At 50.0% G+C, this 21,539-nt stretch overlaps 1 protein-coding gene across 2 annotated transcripts in view; it reads right to left on the bottom strand.

Annotated features, from left to right (window-relative positions):
- Window positions 1–13,457: 13,457 nt before the first annotated feature.
- The window catches only part of COLEC10 (collectin subfamily member 10), a 31,075-nt gene continuing 22,993 nt past the window's right edge, over window positions 13,458–21,539 (bottom strand). The window contains exons 5-7 of one of the 2 annotated variants that reach the window (XR_014474783.1): window positions 21,152–21,247; window positions 15,779–18,882; window positions 13,458–15,740 (exon numbers count right to left, since the gene is read on the bottom strand). Coding sequence is in view for 1 of the 2 variants with exons in the window: in XM_083186729.1 (XP_083042855.1) it covers window positions 18,491–18,882; window positions 21,152–21,247 (488 nt within the window). In the remaining variant the exon portion in view is untranslated. Of the gene's footprint in view, window positions 18,883–21,151; window positions 21,248–21,539 lie in introns of both variants that reach the window. The other variant, XM_083186729.1, reaches the window with a different exon arrangement.

The following is a 21,539-nucleotide window of genomic DNA, read 5'->3' as shown; positions in this document are numbered from 1 at the left end:
GCATGAAAAGTGACAGGAGGGGGAGCAGGAGAGGTGACAGGAGGGGGAGCAGGAGAGGTGACAGGAGGGGGAGCAGGAGAGGTGACAGGAGGGGGAGCAGGAGAGGTGACAGGAGGGGGAGCAGGAGAGGTGACAAGAGAGAGAGAGAGAGTGACAGGAGGGGGAGCAGGAGAGGTGAAAGGAGGGGGAGAAGGAGAGGTGACAAGAGAGAGAGAGAGAGTGACAGGATGGGAAGCAGGAGAGGTGACAAGAGAGAGAGAGAGAGAGTGACAGGAGGGGGAGCAGGAGAGGTGAAAGGAGGGGGAGAAGGAGAGGTGACAAGAGAGAGAGAGAGAGTGACAGGAAGGGGAGAAGGAGAGGTGACAAGAGAGAGAGAGAGAGTGACAGGAGGGGGAGCAGGAGAGGTGACAGGAGGGGGAGCAGGAGAGGTGACAAGAGAGAGAGAGAGAGAGTGACAGGAGGGGGAGCAGGAGAGGTGACAGGAGGGGGAGCAGGAGAGGTGACAAGAGAGAGAGAGAGAGTGACAGGATGGGAAGCAGGAGAGGTGACAAGAGAGAGAGAGAGAGTGACAGGAGGGGGAGCAGGAGAGGTGACAGGAGGGGGAGCAGGAGAGGTGAAAGGAGGGGGAGAAGGAGAGGTGACAAGAGAGAGAGAGAGTGACAGGAGGGGGAGCAGGAGAGGTGACAGGAGGGGGAGCAGGAGAGGTGACAAGAGAGAGAGAGAGAGAGAGAGTGACAGGAGGGGGAGCAGGAGAGGTGACAAGAGAGAGAGAGAGTGACAGGAGGGGGAGCAGGAGAGGTGACAGGAGGGGGAGCAGGAGAGGTGAAAGGAGGGGGAGAAGGAGAGGTGACAAGAGAGAGAGAGAGTGACAGGATGGGAAGCAGGAGAGGTGACAGGAGGGGGAGAAGGATAGGTGACAAGAGAGAGAGAGAGTGACAGGAGGGGGAGCAGGAGAGGTGACAGGAGGGGGAGCAGGAGAGGTGACAAGAGAGAGAGAGAGTGACAGGAGGGGGAGCAGGAGAGGTGACAAGAGAGAGAGAGAGAGTGACAGGAGGGGGAGCAGGAGAGGTGACAGGAGGGGGAGAAGGAGAGGTGACAAGAGAGAGAGAGAGAGCGCATGAAAAGTGACAGGAGGGGGAGCAGGAGAGGTGACAGAAGGGGGGAGAAGGAGAGGTTACAGGAGAGAGAGAGCATGAAAAGTGACAGGAAGGGTGAGAAGAAGAGGTGACGAGAGAGAGCATGAAAAATGAGGGGAGCAGGAGAGGTGACAGGAGGGGGAGCAGGAGAGGTGACAGGAGGGGAAGCAGGAGAGGTGACAGGAGGGGGAGCAGGAGAGGTGACAGGAGAGGGGAGAAGGAGAGGTGACAAGAGAGAGAGAGAGTGACAGCAGGGGGAGCAGGAGAGGTGACAGGAGGGGGGAGAAGGAGAGGTGACTGGAGTGAGAGCATGAAAAGTGACATGAGGGAAAGAAGGAAAGGTGACAAGAGAGAAATAGAGCATGAAAATGACAGGATGGGAAGCAGGAGAGGTGACATGAGGGAGAGCAGGAGAGGTGACAGGAGGGAGAGCAGGAGAGGTGACATGAGGGAGAGCAGGAGAGGTGACAGCAGGGAGAGCAGGAGAGGTGACAGCAGGGAGAGCAGGAGAGGTGACAGCAGGGGGAGCAGGAAAGGTGACATTTACAGTAGATACACTGACATTTCCCCCTTGATTTGAAAGGAAGGAAATCATATAATTGTGATACACACTGTACCCCCAGAAATGTATGATATATCCTGCTAGTACGGTACCATACCTCCCAACAGTCCCGATTTCAGCGGGACAGTCCCGATTATCAGGGCCTGTCCCGCTGTCCCTCCCGCGGCCAGCAGTGTCCCGCGGTAAGGGGGGGCTGTTGGGAGTCCCCCCTGTCGGCTTTCTAAGCAGCGGGGAATAAACGCTGTGCGCATGCGCACAGCGTCTATTCCCGCAGCCAGCGGGCTGGGGGCATGGCTAGAGGCTCACAGAGCCTCTGGGTCATGCCCCCATAGCGGCAAAATGGGGGCGTGGCCTCACGGGAGAGCCACAAGTATAGGCCACGCCCCCCAGAATTAGGCCACACCCCCAGAATTTTCGGCACGCCTCTGGCACGCGGCAGCTGCGTCCCACATCGAGCTCGGCAGAAGTTGGGAGGTATGGTGTAGGGTTGGGGGGAGGGGGTGCAGTAAGTGTTACCTACGGTGCAGAGAAGCCTTACACTGGCCCTGGAGCCATTCCTATAGTCAGTGCCATTTTTCAGCAGGCTCCAGCAGGAACTGAGGCCCTTATTCTAGTTCACTCTTTCTGACAAAATCATTCTTAAATGGACAAAACCATGTGCACTGTCGACCTAGACACTGTCGAACTAATGACCTGTCGAACTAATGACCCATCGAACTAATGACCTTTTCGCCTTAGAACCATGTCAACCTTTTCCCACGTGGACCTAATGGTGTTGACCTAATGACTGTGGACCATCATGCTGTAGACCAAATGACTGCATCCCCTTCGTACTGCTAGTAATAGATTGTTCTTGGCATAGGACAGCCCGCTCTGACATCACACACATTCCTAATTGCCCAGCCTACCTGTACAGCAGCGCTGCCTGATTATTTACCAAACACCCTGCCAGGTAAGTTTAGGTATTTCCATTGTAACCTGGATGTAGCGAGCTGAAGTACAGTATACAGAGCGTGTTGACCCAAGACAGCTGCCAAGTGTGACAGTGATACATAGTGGCCAGGGAGGTATATGGTGGGCGGGGTCCCCTCTGCCGTACCTGTCAGTCTTCTGTTCCCAGAACTGTAAATGTGTTGAGGGGAAAACATTTCCTTTTATATTGTAACAGGGGTATATATTGTACATACTGTGGTTTGTGTCCAAATGGGGAGAATGCCCATTAATTTATATATAAATACTGTATATATAGAAAGGACACATTAACCTCAAAGTGTTACATTTCAGATATGAAGCATAAAAAGTACAGCGCACTTTACTGCAGCTCTGTTATAAGGGACAGTGTAAGGCCCTGCCATATCCTTAGATCTTATACCCGAGGGGCAGGGCCAGCTTAAAGATATCCGCACAGTGGGCAGCTGTTCAGGGCTCCCAATTCTAGGGGCCTTACAAGCAGGGGGAAGTTGTTGGTCATAAATTGAGTGGTGCTATCCACCAACCAGAACGCTGGCTCCCTTTGGAGGGGTAAAACTGCTCAGTGTCATGACTACCTCCAGAAAGAGTGCTGAGAATTTAAGGTTTACACTTGTGCAGAAGATGGCAAGGATGCACTGGCCCAAGCACCATATTTATGTGGAGGGCGTGATAATATTCTGAACACGTACCACGTGTCTTATACTGATCACGCGTGTACGAGATACTGTCTGTGACATAACCAGGCCTGATCTTATCCAAACAATCCACATACTGTAGTTCAGCATCAAATAGCAGGCTGCAAATCACTTTGGTGTCCCTCAATGGTCCCCCCAGCAGGACTTAGGGTTCACCCCCTCCTCTCCTCCCTTGGGGGCAGTCTTTGCATAAGATGTATAAAATCTTCAAGGATCAGCAGCAGGGTCTAAACTTCAGGAAGAGGAGCCACACCAACTGCCAGTGAGTCCTGGTCAGCGATGTCTGGCAGTGTTTGGGTAGCAGTTGAGGCAACTCCCCTATTTGAATTTTGGACTGTGCTGCAGCCCGACCTCTGGATCCGCCACTGTTCTCATCCTTAAATCGTTCTTGCGGTAAATTTTGCCTTACTTCCACTCATTTTTACCTATTGAATGCTCTTGAGGAGCAGTTTAAGGATTCAGGATTCTCCTCTCCTAAAAAATGTTTTTCCAGCCATCACCTCTGATAGGAAACCCTTTGTACCTGTATTCTTTTATCTTGACTTCTCTCTACTGTCAGAGGGCAAAGGTGTTTGTGGGCCGCGCCAGTGCTGATTACCCTAAATGTTGCTACCCCCACTGTACATTCTGGCAATACTCTTTTGTTAATTGGATCTGGTGTCAAGCATCAAGGCAACTTTCTTGTACCGTATATCCCTGTCTGTACTTACACCGAACCCCCCCCCCCCACACCAAGAAAAAACATAAATCGTGAATCGCGGGAGGGGGGGGGGGGGGGGTGTCACCTGGTGGCTGTGGAGTAATGGTGGATGGTGTACTGTACGTTATACACATAGAACACTGGTCTTTAATTGGATCTGGTGTCAAGCATCAAGGCAACTTTCTTGTACCGTATATCCCTGTCTGTACTTACACCGAACCCCCCCCCCCCCACCAAGAAAAAACATAAATCGTGAATCGCGGGAGGGGGGGGGGGGGGGGTGTCACCTGGTGGCTGTGGAGTAATGGTGGATGGTGTACTGTACGTTATACACATAGAACACTGGTCTTTTCCCTGGGGGGGGGGGGGGGGGGGGTGTTTGTGTATCCCACTGGGCGTAATGTTATACACACAGGGGATGAGTGACAGTTCGGGCTAAATATATAAGAGATATCCCTTGCTTGAAGGTCATCAATGTGTCTCATGCTGAATGTTATTAACAGTTATTAAAAGATTTGAAACTTTAGAAGCTTTGTAAAACCAGGTTTACTGAGGTCTTATCTGTGGGACGGCTGCACTTCACCAGCTGGAGAGCTACAGTATGTGCGGCCTTCACATTACGATAAGCAAAATATTTTCTAAAAGGCATTTTTATTTCACTTTTGCATTCCAATCTGACACAGTCATCAGCCTTCCCTGTTCTTAGCTGAATGCTGCCTCTCAGCGCAAGATTGCCACCTCATGCATTCACCCATCCATCCACCAAACACACACACACCCACCCATCTATCCATCCATCCACCAAAACACACACCCACCCATCCATCCATCCATCCATCCACCAAAACACACACCCACCCCTATCATCCACTCCATCCATCACAACACACCCACATCATCCATCCATCCATCATCCACACTATCCATCACACAACCACACCCACCTATCCATCCACCAACACTCCTCCATCCATCCATCCATCACACACACTCCATCCATCCATCCATCCCCAAACCACACTCACCCATCTATCCATCCATCCATCCATAACCATCCATCCACCAAAACACACACCCACCCATCCATCCATCCATCCATCCATCCACCACACACACACACCCACCATATCCATCCATCCATCATCCATCCATCCACCAAACACACACCCCACCCATCTATCCATCCATCCATCCATCCACCAAAACACACACCCACCCATCCATCCACCAAACACACACTCACCCATCTATCCATCCATCCATCCATCCATCCACCAAAACACACACTCACCCATCTATCCATCCACCAAAACACACACCCCACCTATCCATCCACCAAAACACACACACACCCATCTATCCATCCATCCATCTATCCATCCACCAAAACACACACTCACCCATCTATCCATCCATCCATCCATCCATCCACCAAAACCACACACTCACCCATCTATCCATCCAATCCATCCATCCATCCACCACAACACACACCCACCCATCTATCCATCCATCCACCAAAACACACACCCACCCTCCATCCATCCATCCATCCATCCCCCAAAACACACACCCACCCATCTATCCATCCATCCACCAAAACACACACCCACCCATCCATCCATCCATCCACCAAAACACACTCACCCATCTATCCATCCACCAAAACACACACTCACCCATCTATCCATCCATCCACCAAAACACACACCCACCCATCCATCCACCAAAACACACACTCACCCATCTATCCATCCATCCATCCACCAAAACACACACCTACCCATCTATCCATCCATCCATCCACCAAAACACACACTCACCCATCTATGCATCCATCCATCCATCCACCAAACACACACCCACCCATCCATCCATCCATCCACCAAAACACACACCCACCCATCCATCCATCCATCCATCCACCAAAACACACACTCACCCATCTATCCATCCATCCATCCATCCATCCGCCAAAACACACACTCACCCATCTATCCATCCATCCATCCACCAAAACACACACTCACCCATCTATCCATCCATCCATCCACCAAAACACACACTCATCCATCTATCCATCCATCCATCCACCAAAACACACACCCACCCATCTATCCATCCATCCATCCACCAAAACACACACTCACCCATCTATCCATCCATCCATCCATCCATCCACCAAAACACACACCCACCCATCCATCCATCCATTCACCAAAACACACACTCACCCATCTATCCATCCACCCATCCACCAAAACACACACTCACCCATCTATCCATCCATCCATCCATCCACCAAAACACACCCACCCATCTATCCATCTATCCATCCATCCATCCATCCATCGGCTGCATCAGCCTTTGAATATAGGAAGATTTGTATTGTTAAATCTGTTAGATTGTTATTGCTGTTGTCATAGGCCCTTATTCAGATCTGATCGCAGTACAAATTTGTTCTCAAAATGGGCAAAACCATGTGCACTGCAGGTGGGGCAGATGTGTGTTGAAAATTAAATCTAAATTGCAGTGTAAAAATAATGCAGCCAGAAACAGAAACAAAATAACACACAAATCTAACTCTCTCTCTGCACATGTTACATCTGCCCCACCTGCAGTGCAGCAGGGTTTTGCCCATTTTGAGAACAAACTGCGATCAGATCTGAATAAAGGGCCATAGTGCGATTGTACAGTAAATTAAAATGTATTAAAACAAGGCTTGCCTACCCTCCCAGAATTGCTGGGAGGCTCCCGATTCGTGTCCCCCTCCCAGCCCCCCAGAAAGGTGGCCAATCCTCCCGCATTGGCCAGCCAGCCCACTCACCCCCCTTCCATGCTGCACAAAATGCAGTTTTTCGCAGGTCCGCGACAAATCGTGTCATTTTGTGTCATTTTAACCCCTCCCCCAATTTGCGGACCCGCGAATTGCATTGCTTGACGGCCATGGGGGCGGGGCTTGATAGCATCTGTCCCGCCCCGCCCCCCCTGACATGCTACTATCGGGTCTCCTCTCCGGGCTTCTCCCAGAGTGGAGAACACAAAAGTCAGCAAGTATGATTAAAACCAGTTATAAATATGAAGCAACAACATTGATTCATATATAGATAAGAAAGATCAGCCGTATTGCAAGGCTTCATAGTTAAATGAAACATTGAAAACATGGCACTGTCCATTGGTAGCACAGACCAGGGGTGAAATGTAATAGGGTGAGAGAATCAGAAAGTGAGAGATTTGGTGAAAAATCTCAGTTTTTTTTAAAGCATCAATCATTTATACTGCAAAACCAGACTGGAGTGATCTGCGTTCCTGCCTTACAGCACTGAGTTCACAACTGTAAAATATACTGGTAGGTTAATTGGCTCCCAACAAAATTAACCCCAGAATGTCTGCATACCTCCCAACTTTCGAAGTGATGGAGGCGGGACATTGCTGCCGAAAATTACGGGTGCGTGGCCTAATTCCGGGGGCGTGGCCTATACTCGCGGCTCTCCCGTGAGGCCACGCCACCATTTTGACGCTATGGGGGCATGACCCAGAGGCTCTGTGAGCCTCTAGCCATGCCCCCAGCCCCCTGTCTGTGGGAATAGACGCTGTGCGTCATTAAGCCCTGCCCCCATTACGGCAAATAGACGAAATAACTGATCTCCATGGAGGGGGCGGGGCTAAAATGACACGATTGTGCCATTTTAGCTCCGCCCCCTCCTTGAGACCCGGATTGCGGCATTTAAATTCCGCGATCGGGGGGGCTCAGTGGGGGTCCCCCTGATTCCAGGAGGGTTGCCCACCCTTCCGAGGGCCGGGAGGGGGGACCCGATTTTCGGGAGACTCCCGCAAATTCCGGGAGGGTCGGCAACCCTGGTCTGTGTGCGTGTACATATGGTAGGGAATATAGAGTGTAAGCTCCACTGGGGCAGGGACTGATGCGAATGGCCAAATATTCTCTGTACAGTGCTGCGGAATATGTGTGCGCTATATAAATAGCTGGAAATGAATAATACTGTACATTGGTTAAAAGGTTCCCAAGCTTGGTCCCCAGACAGTACATGTTTTCCAGGTCACCAAGCTGATGCACAGGTCGTAACACACTGACACTCTACCCCCCCCCCCCCCTCCCCCCGCATACACACACCTCACCCCCCATCCCTGGGCATAACCAGCCTCAGGCTTCAAGCCGGTTCTGGTTTCTCAAGTATAAGGAAAAAAATTGGTGGGGATCCACGGTATTAAATAGACCAGCACCAGACTCTTGGACCGGTCCTGGTTCCAAAAATACGAGGAACAGCACCGGGCAGTGACATGCCACAGCTTGGGGACACTTTTCATGCAAGGTTCCTTAGCCACCACGATTACAGCGGGACCGTCCTGCTACCGATGTCTAGAGGCTGTCTCGCTGTCCCTCCCATGGGTCACAGTGTGTCGCAGTTGTGGGGAGCAGGTAATCAGGTACACAGAGCAGCCGATGGTTTCTGGATAGATGACGTGCGCATGCGAACAGCATCTATCAGTCCCAACTGCTCAGCTTGCGCTGGACCGCCCCTGAAAATGAAGAAAAAGGGGTCTTGTCACCTGCCCCCCTTTACATGTAGCCCCACCCCTCCAACTGAAGCTCCACACCCTTATTCGGGAGACTATGCAGCATGTCACGCTACCTCAACCATAAAAGTTGGGAGGTATGCAGGTGGGCGCTCTGTCTTGCCCTTTAGCAGAAAGGCAGAGAACACAGTATACAGTGAATAGGAGTGTAAAGGCCCCCACATACAGCACGATATTCAGGCATTTTCTGAGCGATTCTAACAAATCGCTCAGAAAATGCCTGAAGATGCATGTAAATCGCTGTGTATATAGCCCACACAGCGATTTACATGCGCGCACCCGCCGTTCTGAATCTGTCATAGATTCAGAACGGACGGGCTGTTCAATTCAGAGCAGTCGCTCAGAAAGCTCCTGCTCATCTCCCGCATGTGTGGCTGCGGGCAGATGAGCAGGGCCGAGCGACTGCGGACGCCGCAGACCCGCCGCACCCCGCGCCGCAGAACCCGCCGCCGCCGCAACCCCTGACCCCCCTCCCCCACCAGCAGTAGCACCCATCCCCATCGCCACCCCCACCTCACCTCTCCTCTCGGCGGCAGCGGGGCGGCAGTGCGGCGGAAATGTTTAAAAAAAAAAAATTAAATTTCAAAATGGCCGCGGCCAGCCAATCACGGCTCGCCGCGTCATTGCCCCGCCCCCTAGAGCTGGCTATATTAGCCAGCTCGAGACGGGGAAGGAGCAGTCAGTCCGACGGCGGAGAAGGAGAGAAGAGCTCCTGAAGTCCTGGGAGGCGCGGCCAATGCAAAAGAGCTTAAAAGGCCGCCGCCCCCAGGTGAAGAACACAGATGAAGAGGCCGAAGCCCTGGGAGGCGGCGGCCATGCAAAAGAGCTTAGGGGGCCGCTGCCCCCAGGTGAAGACCAGATGCAGTTTAATAAAATACTAAAAACTCTGTGTTTGTGTTTTTATTAAATAAAACATTTAAAACCAGTGTTTGTTGTTTTATTTTAATATTTCCTTTACAGGGGGGCTATAGGTACCGGCGGGCCTTTAATGCCCCACATGCTGGTACCTGTGGGGCAGGCTTGCTGGGACCTGTAGTCCTACTGTAAAAGACAATATTACTGTTAAATAAGCTATCAACCCTGCACCCACCGCCAGGGGGTGCAGGGGATAGCCCCGGGCTGCAGCCCAGGCCTGGGGTGCCCTGGAGAGGGGGGACCCCCTTATTTGGGGGGTCCCCACCTCCCCAAAAACTCCCGGCCTGGGCTGACTAGTTAGGGTGGGTAATGCTTTGGCCACGGGACACCATCAAGCGTGTCCCCTGGCTATGGCATTACACCCCTTGCTAGTTGAGCCTGGTGCTGGTCTCCAAAATATGGGGGACCCCTATTCATTTTGTCCCCCGTATTTTGGAAACCAGGGCCAGCTCAAGAGCCTGGTGCTGGTCCCCAAAATCCGGGGGACCCCACGCACTTTGTCCTCTGGATTTTGGGAACCAGGACCACTCAAAAAGCCCGGGGCTGGTCATACCTGGGGGGGGGGACCCCATGCCATTATTTTTTTTACAAAATTATTGTCTGTATGACAGAGGATGAGACGCTGGACCCCGGACTTGGTAAGTATTTTTTTTTGTCAGCTCCCACTGTACCACCAACGTTTAATAGTTTGCATATGGGTTTGCATTCGGTTCAGGGGGAACCACTAGCCACCATGATTTAATTTTTTTTTTGGGGGGGGTAGCATATTAGGGGAGGTGAAAGAATACTTATTAAAGAAGACATAAAGTTATGTGCTAGATGTGTTCAGTAATAATGACATTTTTGTGATGAAGTGCAGTGTTTTTACTTCACTTTCTGTGACAGATTTGAAATCTCCCGTGCTGAATCTCCCATTATGAATCTCTGACACAAATCTCTCTGTATGTGGCTCATTGTCTGAAATGAGTCACAAGAGTGAAATCTCTTGTGCTGAATCTCCCGTTATGTATCTCTGGCACACATCTCTGCGTATGTAGGGCCCATTACATTTGTCAGAGTTGAGGGTACACTGCCACCTGTCACCTATATCTGGTATTGCAGCGTATTCTCACATTTACAAATCTCCTTGTGTATGCTAAACCTTAACATTTCTGTAAAGGGGTGTACACGCGGGGAGATTTTGGCTAATGGACAATTTTGACTAAGCAATTTTGAGAGAGATTTTGTCTAGATGCACTGGAGATTTTGACTAAGCAATTTTGTCTAAGTAATGAAAGTCTATGATTTAGTCAATATTGCCTTGCCTGCACAGTCAACTTGTGCTAAGCAATCTATGCTAGACAATTTTGACTAAGCAGGAGAAAAATAGGGAGATTTTGGCTAACCTTCTAAGAGATTTTGAAAATCTCCTGCGAAGATCTCACTGTGTGTACACCCCTTAAAGCTGGGTACACATTACACAATATATTGGGTGATTTCTTGTTTGGAGTGACAAATCATTCACATTGACTAGTGTGTGTATGCACTGTTGCCTGGTTCCTCTGCATCCCCTGACGTCTGACGTCAGTCGCCGCCGGGAGGCGAAGAAGAAGGAGGGTCCCACGGCAGCAGAGTGCAGGAGCACCCGTGAAGTGAGAAGACGTCGGCGGGGAAAGGAGACAGGGGCGATGGACTGAAGAGTTCCGGCGGCTGCTGAAGAGGCCAGAAGACGCTGGGATCAAGAAAGAAGATCTCCGGCGCCTTCTGCAGGAGGAGACGAAGCTGCGCCGTCGCTGGCCTAGACGGGCCAGCGTCAGAAGAAAGAAGATGGCGGCCGCTGGTCCAGGAGAGGCCTGTGGGGGTGGGAAGCATTAGAGCTGAGGAAGCTTCCCCCCGCGGCCCCCGGCCACCTACCCTAGACCAACGGGTGATCGGGCACTAGGCCCGTGGGCATAATCAGGCCCCTTGGCCTGTGGGCATTATAGTCGGGCCCTTTTGGCCCGTGGGCATTTAATTGTTGGGCCCTCCTGGCCCTTTTGTATTTAGCTGGGCCCTCCTGGCCCTAGGTCTTTTTCCCCAAATTCGGGCATTAGGCCCGTGGCCCCATAACCCGGCACAAGGCCCGAGGCCCCCGTAGGCCGGGTGCTAGGCCCGTAGGCTAATTAAGTCAGGCCCCAGGCCTGTGCACCATACCAGGCCCCAGGCCTGTGCTCCCAGTCAGGCACTAGGCCTGTGGCCACAGACAGGCACTAGGCCTGAGCTGCAGATAAGGTCTGTAGGATTGTGACTGGGTATTAGGCCAAAGTCACTTTGGTGTAATTAATAGGCAGGCACTAGGCCTGTAGGTGATTCAGGGAGGGTAGTAGGCCCAGTATAGTAGAGTCCCGTGGGTGATTGGGGTTCTGGGGTGGACGTGCTCCGCGGCAGTCCCCTCGTGGGTCCCCAAGTAGTTAATGGGAATCTTTAGAGTGTGTAAAGATGGCCAGCTCTAGTCAAGAAGGGAGTGGTTACATCTGAAAACAGACTGTGGGTTATGTTGTATCGTGTACTGTGTTGTATGTTTTCCGTGCAGGGCATCTGTGTAGAATTGTTAGTACTGTTAGTTTGTTTTGCACCACACACACATAGTCAGTTTGAGGGCTATGTGATGTAGTTACCCAGTTACGTGTTACACTAGTAAGTGTTAGGCCCTGCATGGTGTTGTTTTGGTGTTGTCGCTTCCTTACAGGGACCTGTAAGGGACGTTAAGGAGAAGAAACAAGATTGGCGACGGTGAGTATCATCTTGTCTGTCCATCTGTGTGTGTGTCTCTGCCTGTCTCCCTTCCTTCCTCAATCCAGGGCGTACGTGGACCTCACATCTCCGTGCGAGGTCAAGGCCTCACCTAGTTTCCCGGAGCTCACTTTCCCGGAGACGTTGCGGGACGGAGGGCGATTCGGTCTGCTTCCAGGAGGAACAGCTCTCACCTACTCTCCTTCCTCCTAGGTGTTCGTGTCCGGGTGCCGGAATTTCCAGGACCGTGATTTGGCACGGCCTGAAGGTGAGAGGGGGCGGCGCCAGGTAAGTGGTCCGACGACACCTGCACGGCAGCAGGCACCACACCGCACCGCCTCTACATCCCTCTCACACCGGGTAAGTTTTGTGATGTAGGCCATGCACCATCTTAGTTGCCCTTCTTTGTACAGTCTCTAATGTATTTATATCCTTCTGGAGATATGGCCTCCAGAACTGAACACAATACTCTAGATGAGGTCGTACCAATGACCTATACAGTGGCATTATTACTTCTTTCTTTCTACTGCTGATACCTCTCCCTATGCAACCAAGCATCTGACTTGCCTTCTTCATTGCTTTGTTACATTGCCTACCTGCCTTTAAGTCCCCTGAAATAGTGACACCTAGATCCCTCTCTTCCTCAGTAGTTTCCATTATAGTGCCATTTATACTATATTGAGTCTTTGCATTTCTGAGACCCAAGTGCATGATTTTGCATTTTTTGTTCAATGACAGGCAGGCAGGCAGGGGTGGTCGATGGTGGTCGCGCCCATGGAAACGCTGGGCAGACACCTGCAAACACAGGGGTGCACATGCCTGCTCGGAGCAACAGTATCGCATGCGACCCCAGTCCTCGTCCGCCAGGAGGGAGTCCAAGTCAGAGATCAGATGTGCAGGCAGATCTGACCTCCGACTCCGATGCACACGGGAACGATATCAAATACTTGTTTGGGACAATTTCTCCAGATTTCTTGGCACAATCCATCGGAATCGGGTGAAATCGGCCCAAATTGCATAGCTGTATGGGGCCTTTAGGCACGGATGGCAATACCGATATATTTAATGATGGATGATTTTTTAATCAATTTTGATTAATTTCAGAACGATTAATCAATGTTGGGCTTCCATGGATAAAACTCACATTTATTTATTATTTATTTATCTACATTTTCTTATATAGCGCAGCATTTTCCGTTGCGTTTTACAATTGGAAACAACAGCGATTAAACAAACTGGGTAGATACAAACCGACATAGAGGTAGGAGGGCCCTGCTCGCAAGCTTACAATCTATAGGGATAATAGGAGGGATACATAAGGATAGGATTCCATAGCACGGAGTCCCATCAGATTACTAAACGGTCCTGGTGGGGTGCAATTAGATATAAATGCTACTGGAGGTTGTGTGGGGTCCTGAATATAATAAGCTGCCTGAAGAGGTGAGTTTTCAGGGAACGCTTGAAATTTTGGAGGCTAGAGTAGAGTCTTAGTGTGCGTGGAAGGGCCGTCTATAAAGGTGGGTGCTGCCCGACAGAAGTCCTGCAAGTGTAAGTGGGAGCGAGTAATGAGTGTGTATGAGAGATGCATATCTTGAACATTTAGTGGTACTTGTGTACTTTCACGGCGCTGTGCGTCTGTGTCCCCTTGCGTCTGTGTCCCCACGATACGGGCTCAGTGGCTCGCTACGCTCAGCACACTATCTTAATTCAACTCCATGCCAATGTCATACCTCCCAACTGTCACGCTTACCGCGGGAACGTCCCGATATTCGGGGACGTTCCCGCGTCCCGCCTGGGGCCGCCATTGTCCCGCGGTGGGGGGGACAGTTGGGAGCCCCCCCAGCTTGCCGAGAATAGACGCTGTGCGCATGCGCACAGCGTCTATTCAGCGCCGACGAGCGGCGAAAACGGGGGCGTGGCCACGCCCCCTTTTCTCAAAGCCGCGTCCCGACCTCCCAACTTCAAAAGTTGGGAGGTATGCAATGTGGATAGTGGGGGTGCGAACTATCCACGTTGGCATGGAGTTTACAGCCCTGCAGATGGACACAGACGCAAAGTGCCATGCTGACGCCGTGAAACTACACAAGTACCCATTTATATATTATATTAATTTTAAATGTTAGTAAATGTGTGTTTTAGCCCTGCAAACCCAACATTGATTAAATATCGATAAAAAAACAATAAACCGCCCAGACTCAACGCAGTACAACAGTAATAACTGTAAGCTATTTTGTGTATTATAAAAAAGATTTCAAGGAAAAATATACTGTATATATGAGAGAGTGCTTTAGCTGTAAGCTTTAGATTATGCACCATTTAACAGGTCTAGTTATACTGCTGTTGTAAGCTTAATTGTATTAGTCACATTACATTTTGTCATTAGCACACCATACACACAATATATTGTAATCACTAGTAAGTAAGATATATTAGAGGTTAGGTTACAATGACTTTGCACAAGAAAACATGCACTTTGGCTGCATGGGCTTTGCATCGCTCCCTCATGGTTATAAGTGGTACTGCACGTTTTTCTTTTGTACAAGTCTATACAAGTACATTATTACTTGAGATGCTACACTGGATGGACACTAGGTGGCGCTGTATCTTAAGTTGTCATTGTGCAGCCTCTCTTTTGTTCTGATTGTGTATTCTCTTCTAGAATTGTCTTGGTAATTCTACATGTTATTCAGTTACATATACTGATCATGGAAAAGTTTATCCCTATATATTTGATATGCGGTGACCCTGGTACTACTTATGTTACATTCTCACTAGTATCAGTAGTCACTACTCTCCTATACTAAGTAATATGTAATGTTTTTACAAGGTGCATTTATTTGGCCGCGTGGCATAAAGGGGCTCACTATGCAGTGAACGTCCACTGCCTAGCGATCCAACCTGAATCACCCCACCTCATTTCTCTACTGCATCCTAGAAAATGATAGACAGATTCTGTTTGGTTCAGAGTTGCCTAATTTCTGTCAGCCAGTTTAGTGAGGCACGGGAAAGGGGCAGATTGGGGATGGGGCAGCCAGTGGATCATCCATTTGGGGGTGTGACCAGCACGATCGCGTCCTCATGACCACACCCCCCCCCCCCATGCAATGCCGGTATTTCAGGCATTGCACAGTTGGTAGTTGAGCTACAATGGCACAATTTGCTCCCATGGAATGTGGGGCGGGAGGTTGACCCAATATCAGACCCTCCCGGCCCTGGATTGGTTGCTTTGGAAACATCACCTCTTTTCCTTTTTAGAAACTTCTGTAAATTTATGACGTATGACTTCTTATTTACATGCAAGAGATCTGCCTAAAATCAGATGGATCTTTGCACACACAAAATTCTGGAAGGTGTTTTTGTCTGCATGCCCGAGATCTGTCTGCATGCCTGTAACCTGTCTGCATGCCTGTGATCTGTCTGCATGCCTGTAACCTGTCTGCATGCCTGTAACCTGTCTGCATGTCCGTGATCTGTCTGCATGCCTGTGATCTGTCTGCATGATCATAATCTGTCTGCATGCCTGTAACCTGTTTGCATGCCTGTTATCTGTCTGCATGACTGCAATCTGTCTACATGCCTGTGATCTGTCTGCATGCCTGTGATCTGTCTGCATGCCTGCAATCTGTCTGCATGCCTGTAACCTGTCTGCATGCCCGCAATCTGTCTGCATGCCCGCAATCTGTCTGCATACCTGCGATCTGTTTCCATGCCCGTGATCTGTCTGCATGCCCGCAATCTGCCCATGGTCTGTCTGCACGCCTGCCATCTGTCTGCGTAACTGTAAACTGTCTGCGTGCCTGTAATCTGTCTGCATGCCTGTGAACAGTATTTATGCCCATGATCTGTCTGCATGCCCGCAATCTTCCCGTGGTCAGTCTGCATGCCTGTAATCAGTCTGTATGTCTGTAATCTGGTTGCATGCCCGCAATCTGTCTGCATGCCCGCGATCTGCCTGCATGCCCACAGTCTGTCTGTAATCTGGTTGTATGCCAGCGATCTGTCTGCATGCCCGTTAAATGTCTGCATGTCTGCCATCTGTCTGCATGCCCGCAGTCTGCCTGCATCCTTGTGAGTCAACCAGATCCCAACTTGCGGATGGTGGTACACCGGGCCCACCATTCGCGAGGCACGTACATTCGCTGTGACTGATTGGATGTTTTTTGTAAACGTCCATTCGCAGCCTGCGGGGGAACACCCACATCATTCGATGGTCACCAACCATTCTAAGGGAAGTGGGCGGGCAGCTGACATCTGGTGATGCTCGCCCGCACCATCGGCCCATTAGCATGAGAATGCCCAACGTTCTCATCGGTGATGCCCGCCCGCACCATCGGCCCATTAGCATGAGAATGCCCAACGTTCTCATCGGTGATGCCCGCCCGCACCATCGGCCCATTAGCATAAGAATGCCCAACGTTCTCATCGGTGATGCCCGCCCGCACCATCGGCCCATTAGCATGAGAATGCCCAACGTTCTCATCGGTGATGCTCGCCCGCACCATCGGCCCATTAGCATGAGAATGCCCAACGTTCTCATCGGTGATGCCCGCCCGCACCATCGGCCCATTAGCATAAGAATGCCCAACGTTCTCATCGGTGATGCCCGCCCGCACCATCGGCCCATTAGCATGAGAATGCCCAGCGTTCTCATGGGAACGCCCATGAAACGCTGGGCATTCCCATATGCTAATGGGTGCCCCCCCCCCCGCAAGGTGGAGTTTGTTCGCCGTGGCCAGCTCCCAGCGCATGCACATGCTCAGAAACGCGCAAAGACAAAACATCAGCCCCGTGTGAACGCACGCGGACGCGCAAATGGACCCGTGTGTGTTCTGTGCAGTCCCCCACAACGGATTCCTAAGTTCTCTAATATTATTACCTGTTTATTTGTATTTGCAAAAGGATATCTGATTTCCATATTTTTCTTTGGGCAGTCAAAATCCCGAATGGGTCAAAATACCGACAAGGACAAAATCCCGACGGTCAAAATCCCGAAAGGGTCAAAATCCCGAATGGGTCAAAATACCGACAAGGACAAAATCCCGACATTTAAAATCCCAACAAGGTCAAAATCCCAACATATAGAATGTACAGGTGAAACAGTCAACATGACTTTCGGTCGACAGGTCGCAAGGTCGACATGGGTTTTTTCACTGTTTTTTGACCCAACATGTGCCGACAGGCGGTATTTCATGCCCTACCATCCACTAGGGCGTGGTGGGAAAATAAAATAGTGTGCCGAGCGCAGTGAGGCATTGTGCCCTAAGCATTGCGAGCTATGCGAGGGGCTGCGGTTCACTTCCAACTGTGTCCATGTCGACTGTGTCGACATTCGGGTAAAAAAACAGTGAAAAAAACCATGTCGACCTGTCGACGGAAAGTCATGTTGACAGTTTCACCTGTACATTCTATATGTCGGTATTTTGACCTTGTCGGGATTTTAAATGTCGGGATTTTGTCCTTGTCGGGATTTTGTCCTTGTCGGTATTTTGACCCATTCGGAATTTTGACCGTCGGGATTTCATACCAAATGCATTTTTTTTATTGATTTTGATTGAGACCTTTTGCTGGTGGCAGTGATCCAAGGTTTAGCATTCGCACGAGCTGGGGTATCCATAAGTCTCCGGTGGTGACTCTCAGATTGAGATACCTGAAGAATCGGCCAGCCAGTCCCGTCACAGCGTCGAGTACGTCTTGACTTCCTCAGTTCTGCGATGGCCATTGGGAGGTGGCTACTGATGACATCAGTGACCCCATCCCAACGGACAGGGAACGCCTGCATTTTCTGGGACACTCCCAGAAAACGCTGCGTCAATCACCCTGCATGTAGCATGTGATGGCCAGCCAGCTGCGACGGTCTGCAATGGCTCCCGTCGCACCAGCAGCTCACGCGTACCGTGCACATACGCAGCCATTCAATAATCAGCAGCCCTGCATTCTAATCCGAATCGGGCCCAATATACTAAGCCTTGGAGAGAGATAGTAAGCTTTGGAGCGAGACAAAGTACCAGCCAAGCAGCTCCTAACTGTCATGTTACACGCTGTGCTTGAAAATGGCAGTTATGGGCTGGTTGGCTGGTACATAGAATCTAAGTAACTGACCCTGTAATAGTAATAACAATGTATAATACGGGGGCACAGTCTGGGACGGGGCAGTAATTAGAGACTACTGCGCCTTTTTCACAAACTCGCAGACAAAATAAATAGTGAGCTGGCAGTCCACGTCATTCCAGGCTCCGGTGCCGACCATCTCCACGCAGTCCTCGTACCCCGAGCCGTCATTGGGCTCGCCGTCCTTCCAGCTGCTGAAGCTCTGCACCGGAGTGTTGTCTGTGTACATGAACTGCTTCTCTTTCACAATGTCGTTGATGCCGATGAAGACCCTCAGTAATCCCATGCTAGAGATGTAGTCAGCAATCAGCGAGTTGGTGGCCTGGTCCTTGGGCATCGCCAGCGTGCCCCCTCTGATCCTACACTGAGTCAGCGCGTCCCTGTAGTTGCGTTCTTCCTTCACAATGTAATAGAACTTCTCTTCGGTTTCCCGGATGCCAGCGATCACTAGTGAGGCAGAAAACACAGATTAATGTTATTCTATACAGCTTGGAACCTACGTACATTCGGTAGTCTGATCAGTGGAGCAGGGCTTCGGGGGGGCAACAATGAGGTGTCTGTCCGCTAACTCCGAGATCACACATGAAGGGACTGATTCTAAATCAGACAATACAGAGACCGCACATTTTATTTGACATTACTAACACCATGTGATTAAGGAGATTCAAAAACATCATATATACAGATGTAGCAGCGTCCATCGTTGTCACCCCCCGCCAGTGCCCTGAGCCCCTCCTGAATCCCCCGCCAGCATCTCCCCAACTCCACCATCTCCCGAAACGGTCCGCAGACCCTCCTTAGTCCCCCTTCTACACAGTTGGAAGTCAACCACAGTCCCTCACATCGCTCGCGATGCTTCGGGCACGGTGCCTCGCTGCACTCGGCACACTATTTTTATTCTCCCACCACGTCCTAGTGGATGGTAGGGCATGAAATACCGCCTGTTGCTACATGTCGGGTGGAAAAACAGTGAAAAAACACGTCAACCTCGCGACCTGTCGATCGAAACTCATGTAGACTTTTTCACCTGTCTACATTCTATATGTCGGTTGGGATTTTAAATGTCGGGATTTTGACCTTGTCAGAATTTTGACCTTGTCAGGATTTTGACCTTGTCGGGATTTTGACCGTCGGTCAATGGTTGTCGGGATTTTGACCGTTGGGATTTTGACTGCACCCTGTGTGAGTGCACATACATACACTCAGCCCACAGCCATTAATATGCACAGACGTGACTTCATCCTGGTGCCAGGGGCAGAGAATACAATTCCTCCCTTTAAACAAACTGACTGTAGTGCGTAACAGCTCGGTATACACAAGGCATGCCTTGGCTGAATCATTAACAGACTGACTAACAAGGGGGGAATTGCTCATTAAGCTAATGGCAGTAATAATAATAAGCTGAACAAATGACAATTAATACTTGACATTGGTAAAATGAGACCGCTCTGGTACACACATATACATGATTGTTGTGGTTTATGGACAGTTGTATACACAGGTAAGAATGGCGCCCTAACAGTTCCTATTAATGTTACGCTATGTGACCACTGTCTGTATTTTACAGCAGAGTTATGGGTAGATGTACTAAGCCTTGATAAGTGATAAGTGGAGAGAGATAAAGTACTGACCAACCAACAGTCATTTTTCAAACACAAAATCTGTAACTTGGCAGTTAGGGGCTGAATGGATGGTACTTTATCTCTCTCTCTCTCTCATATGCCTGTGGCGTGGCAGTTGGGGGCTAATTTGCTGGTACTTTTTTCCTCCACATGTACCATGACAGTTAGGAGCTGATTGGCCCATTCTGTATCGCTCTCTATGGCAGTTAGGGACTGAATGGCTGCTACTTTATCTCTCTATGCCACCTGTAACATGGCAGTAAGGAGCTGATACTTTACACTTTGTACTGTACCTGAGTTTGTGGCAGATGTACTAAAGCTGGGTACACATATGTACAATCGTCGGGCCGTTCTTCCGTTCTGCGGACGAACGGCCGTTCGATTGTATATATATGTACGCAGTCCCGATCCCTTCGTTGCGATCGATAAACGGCCAAAAACGCTCTTGGCCGTCCACGGTCGGTCGGTCGAAGGTTCTTTGCTGCTTAATATTCTTCTGACAGGACGGCTCCATATCGCAAGAAAAGTGACATGTGTACGCACGTTCGATCGATATGCAGCCCGTTCCTGCGATCATTCCTCCCAAAAGCAGCACGCCCATCTTTTTCTTGCGATTGTTTGGACGGGAGTACATCGGACGTCGCAAGTAAAATTGTACATATGTGTACGCGCAGATCGGTCGTATGTTTTGGACGGCCGAACGTGTATTCGGTCGATCGAACGGTCGCAAGAAAAATGAAATTGTACATATGTGTACCCAGCTTAAGGCCCTTATTCAGATCTGATCGCAGTACAAATTTGTTCTCAAAATGGGTAAAACCATGTGCGCTGCAGGTGGGGCAGATGTAACATATATAGAGAGATTTAGATTTATGTGAGTTATTTTGTTTCTGTGCAGGGTAAATACTGGCTGCATTATTTTTACACTGCAATTTAGATTTCAGTTTCAACCCATCCCACCCAAACGTAACTCTCTCTCTGCACATGTTACATCTGCCCCACCTGCAGTGCACATGGTTTTACCCATTTTGAGACCAAATTTGTACTGCAATCAGATCGGAATAAGGGCCTAAATCTTAAAAAGTGATACTCACCATTTTTGAAAAACTTTAATGAGGACTTGAGTTGGCTGACCCTTAGATCCAGCTGGCCCACCGCTCTCCGGTATTTCCCGCAGTCACAGAAACTGCCTAAATATAACAAAAACATCATAACACTGCAAAACGAACACAAGAAGCCGTTGATAGAGAACCTATAAAAGGTATCATTTGGATATTCTTGGATTGCTAGTGCGAAAGGCCCATGCTAAGCAAAGCGTAACAGCCACAGATACGCAGTAGTGGCAGCCATTTTGTGGGCGGGGAAAATATGACGTGATTGCTTCGGGCACGGTGCCTCGCTATACTCGGCACACTATTTTATTCTCCCACCACGCCCTAGTGGATGGCAGGGCATGAAATACTAAAGGTGCCCATACACGTA

This window comes from Crinia signifera, chromosome 5, assembly GCF_055691185.1.
Source record: "Crinia signifera chromosome 5, ASM5569118v1, whole genome shotgun sequence".
Lineage (NCBI taxonomy): Eukaryota > Metazoa > Chordata > Amphibia > Anura > Myobatrachidae > Crinia > Crinia signifera.
The sequence above is the reverse complement of the archived record's forward strand: the minus strand, read 5'-3'. Positions and strand labels throughout refer to the sequence as shown.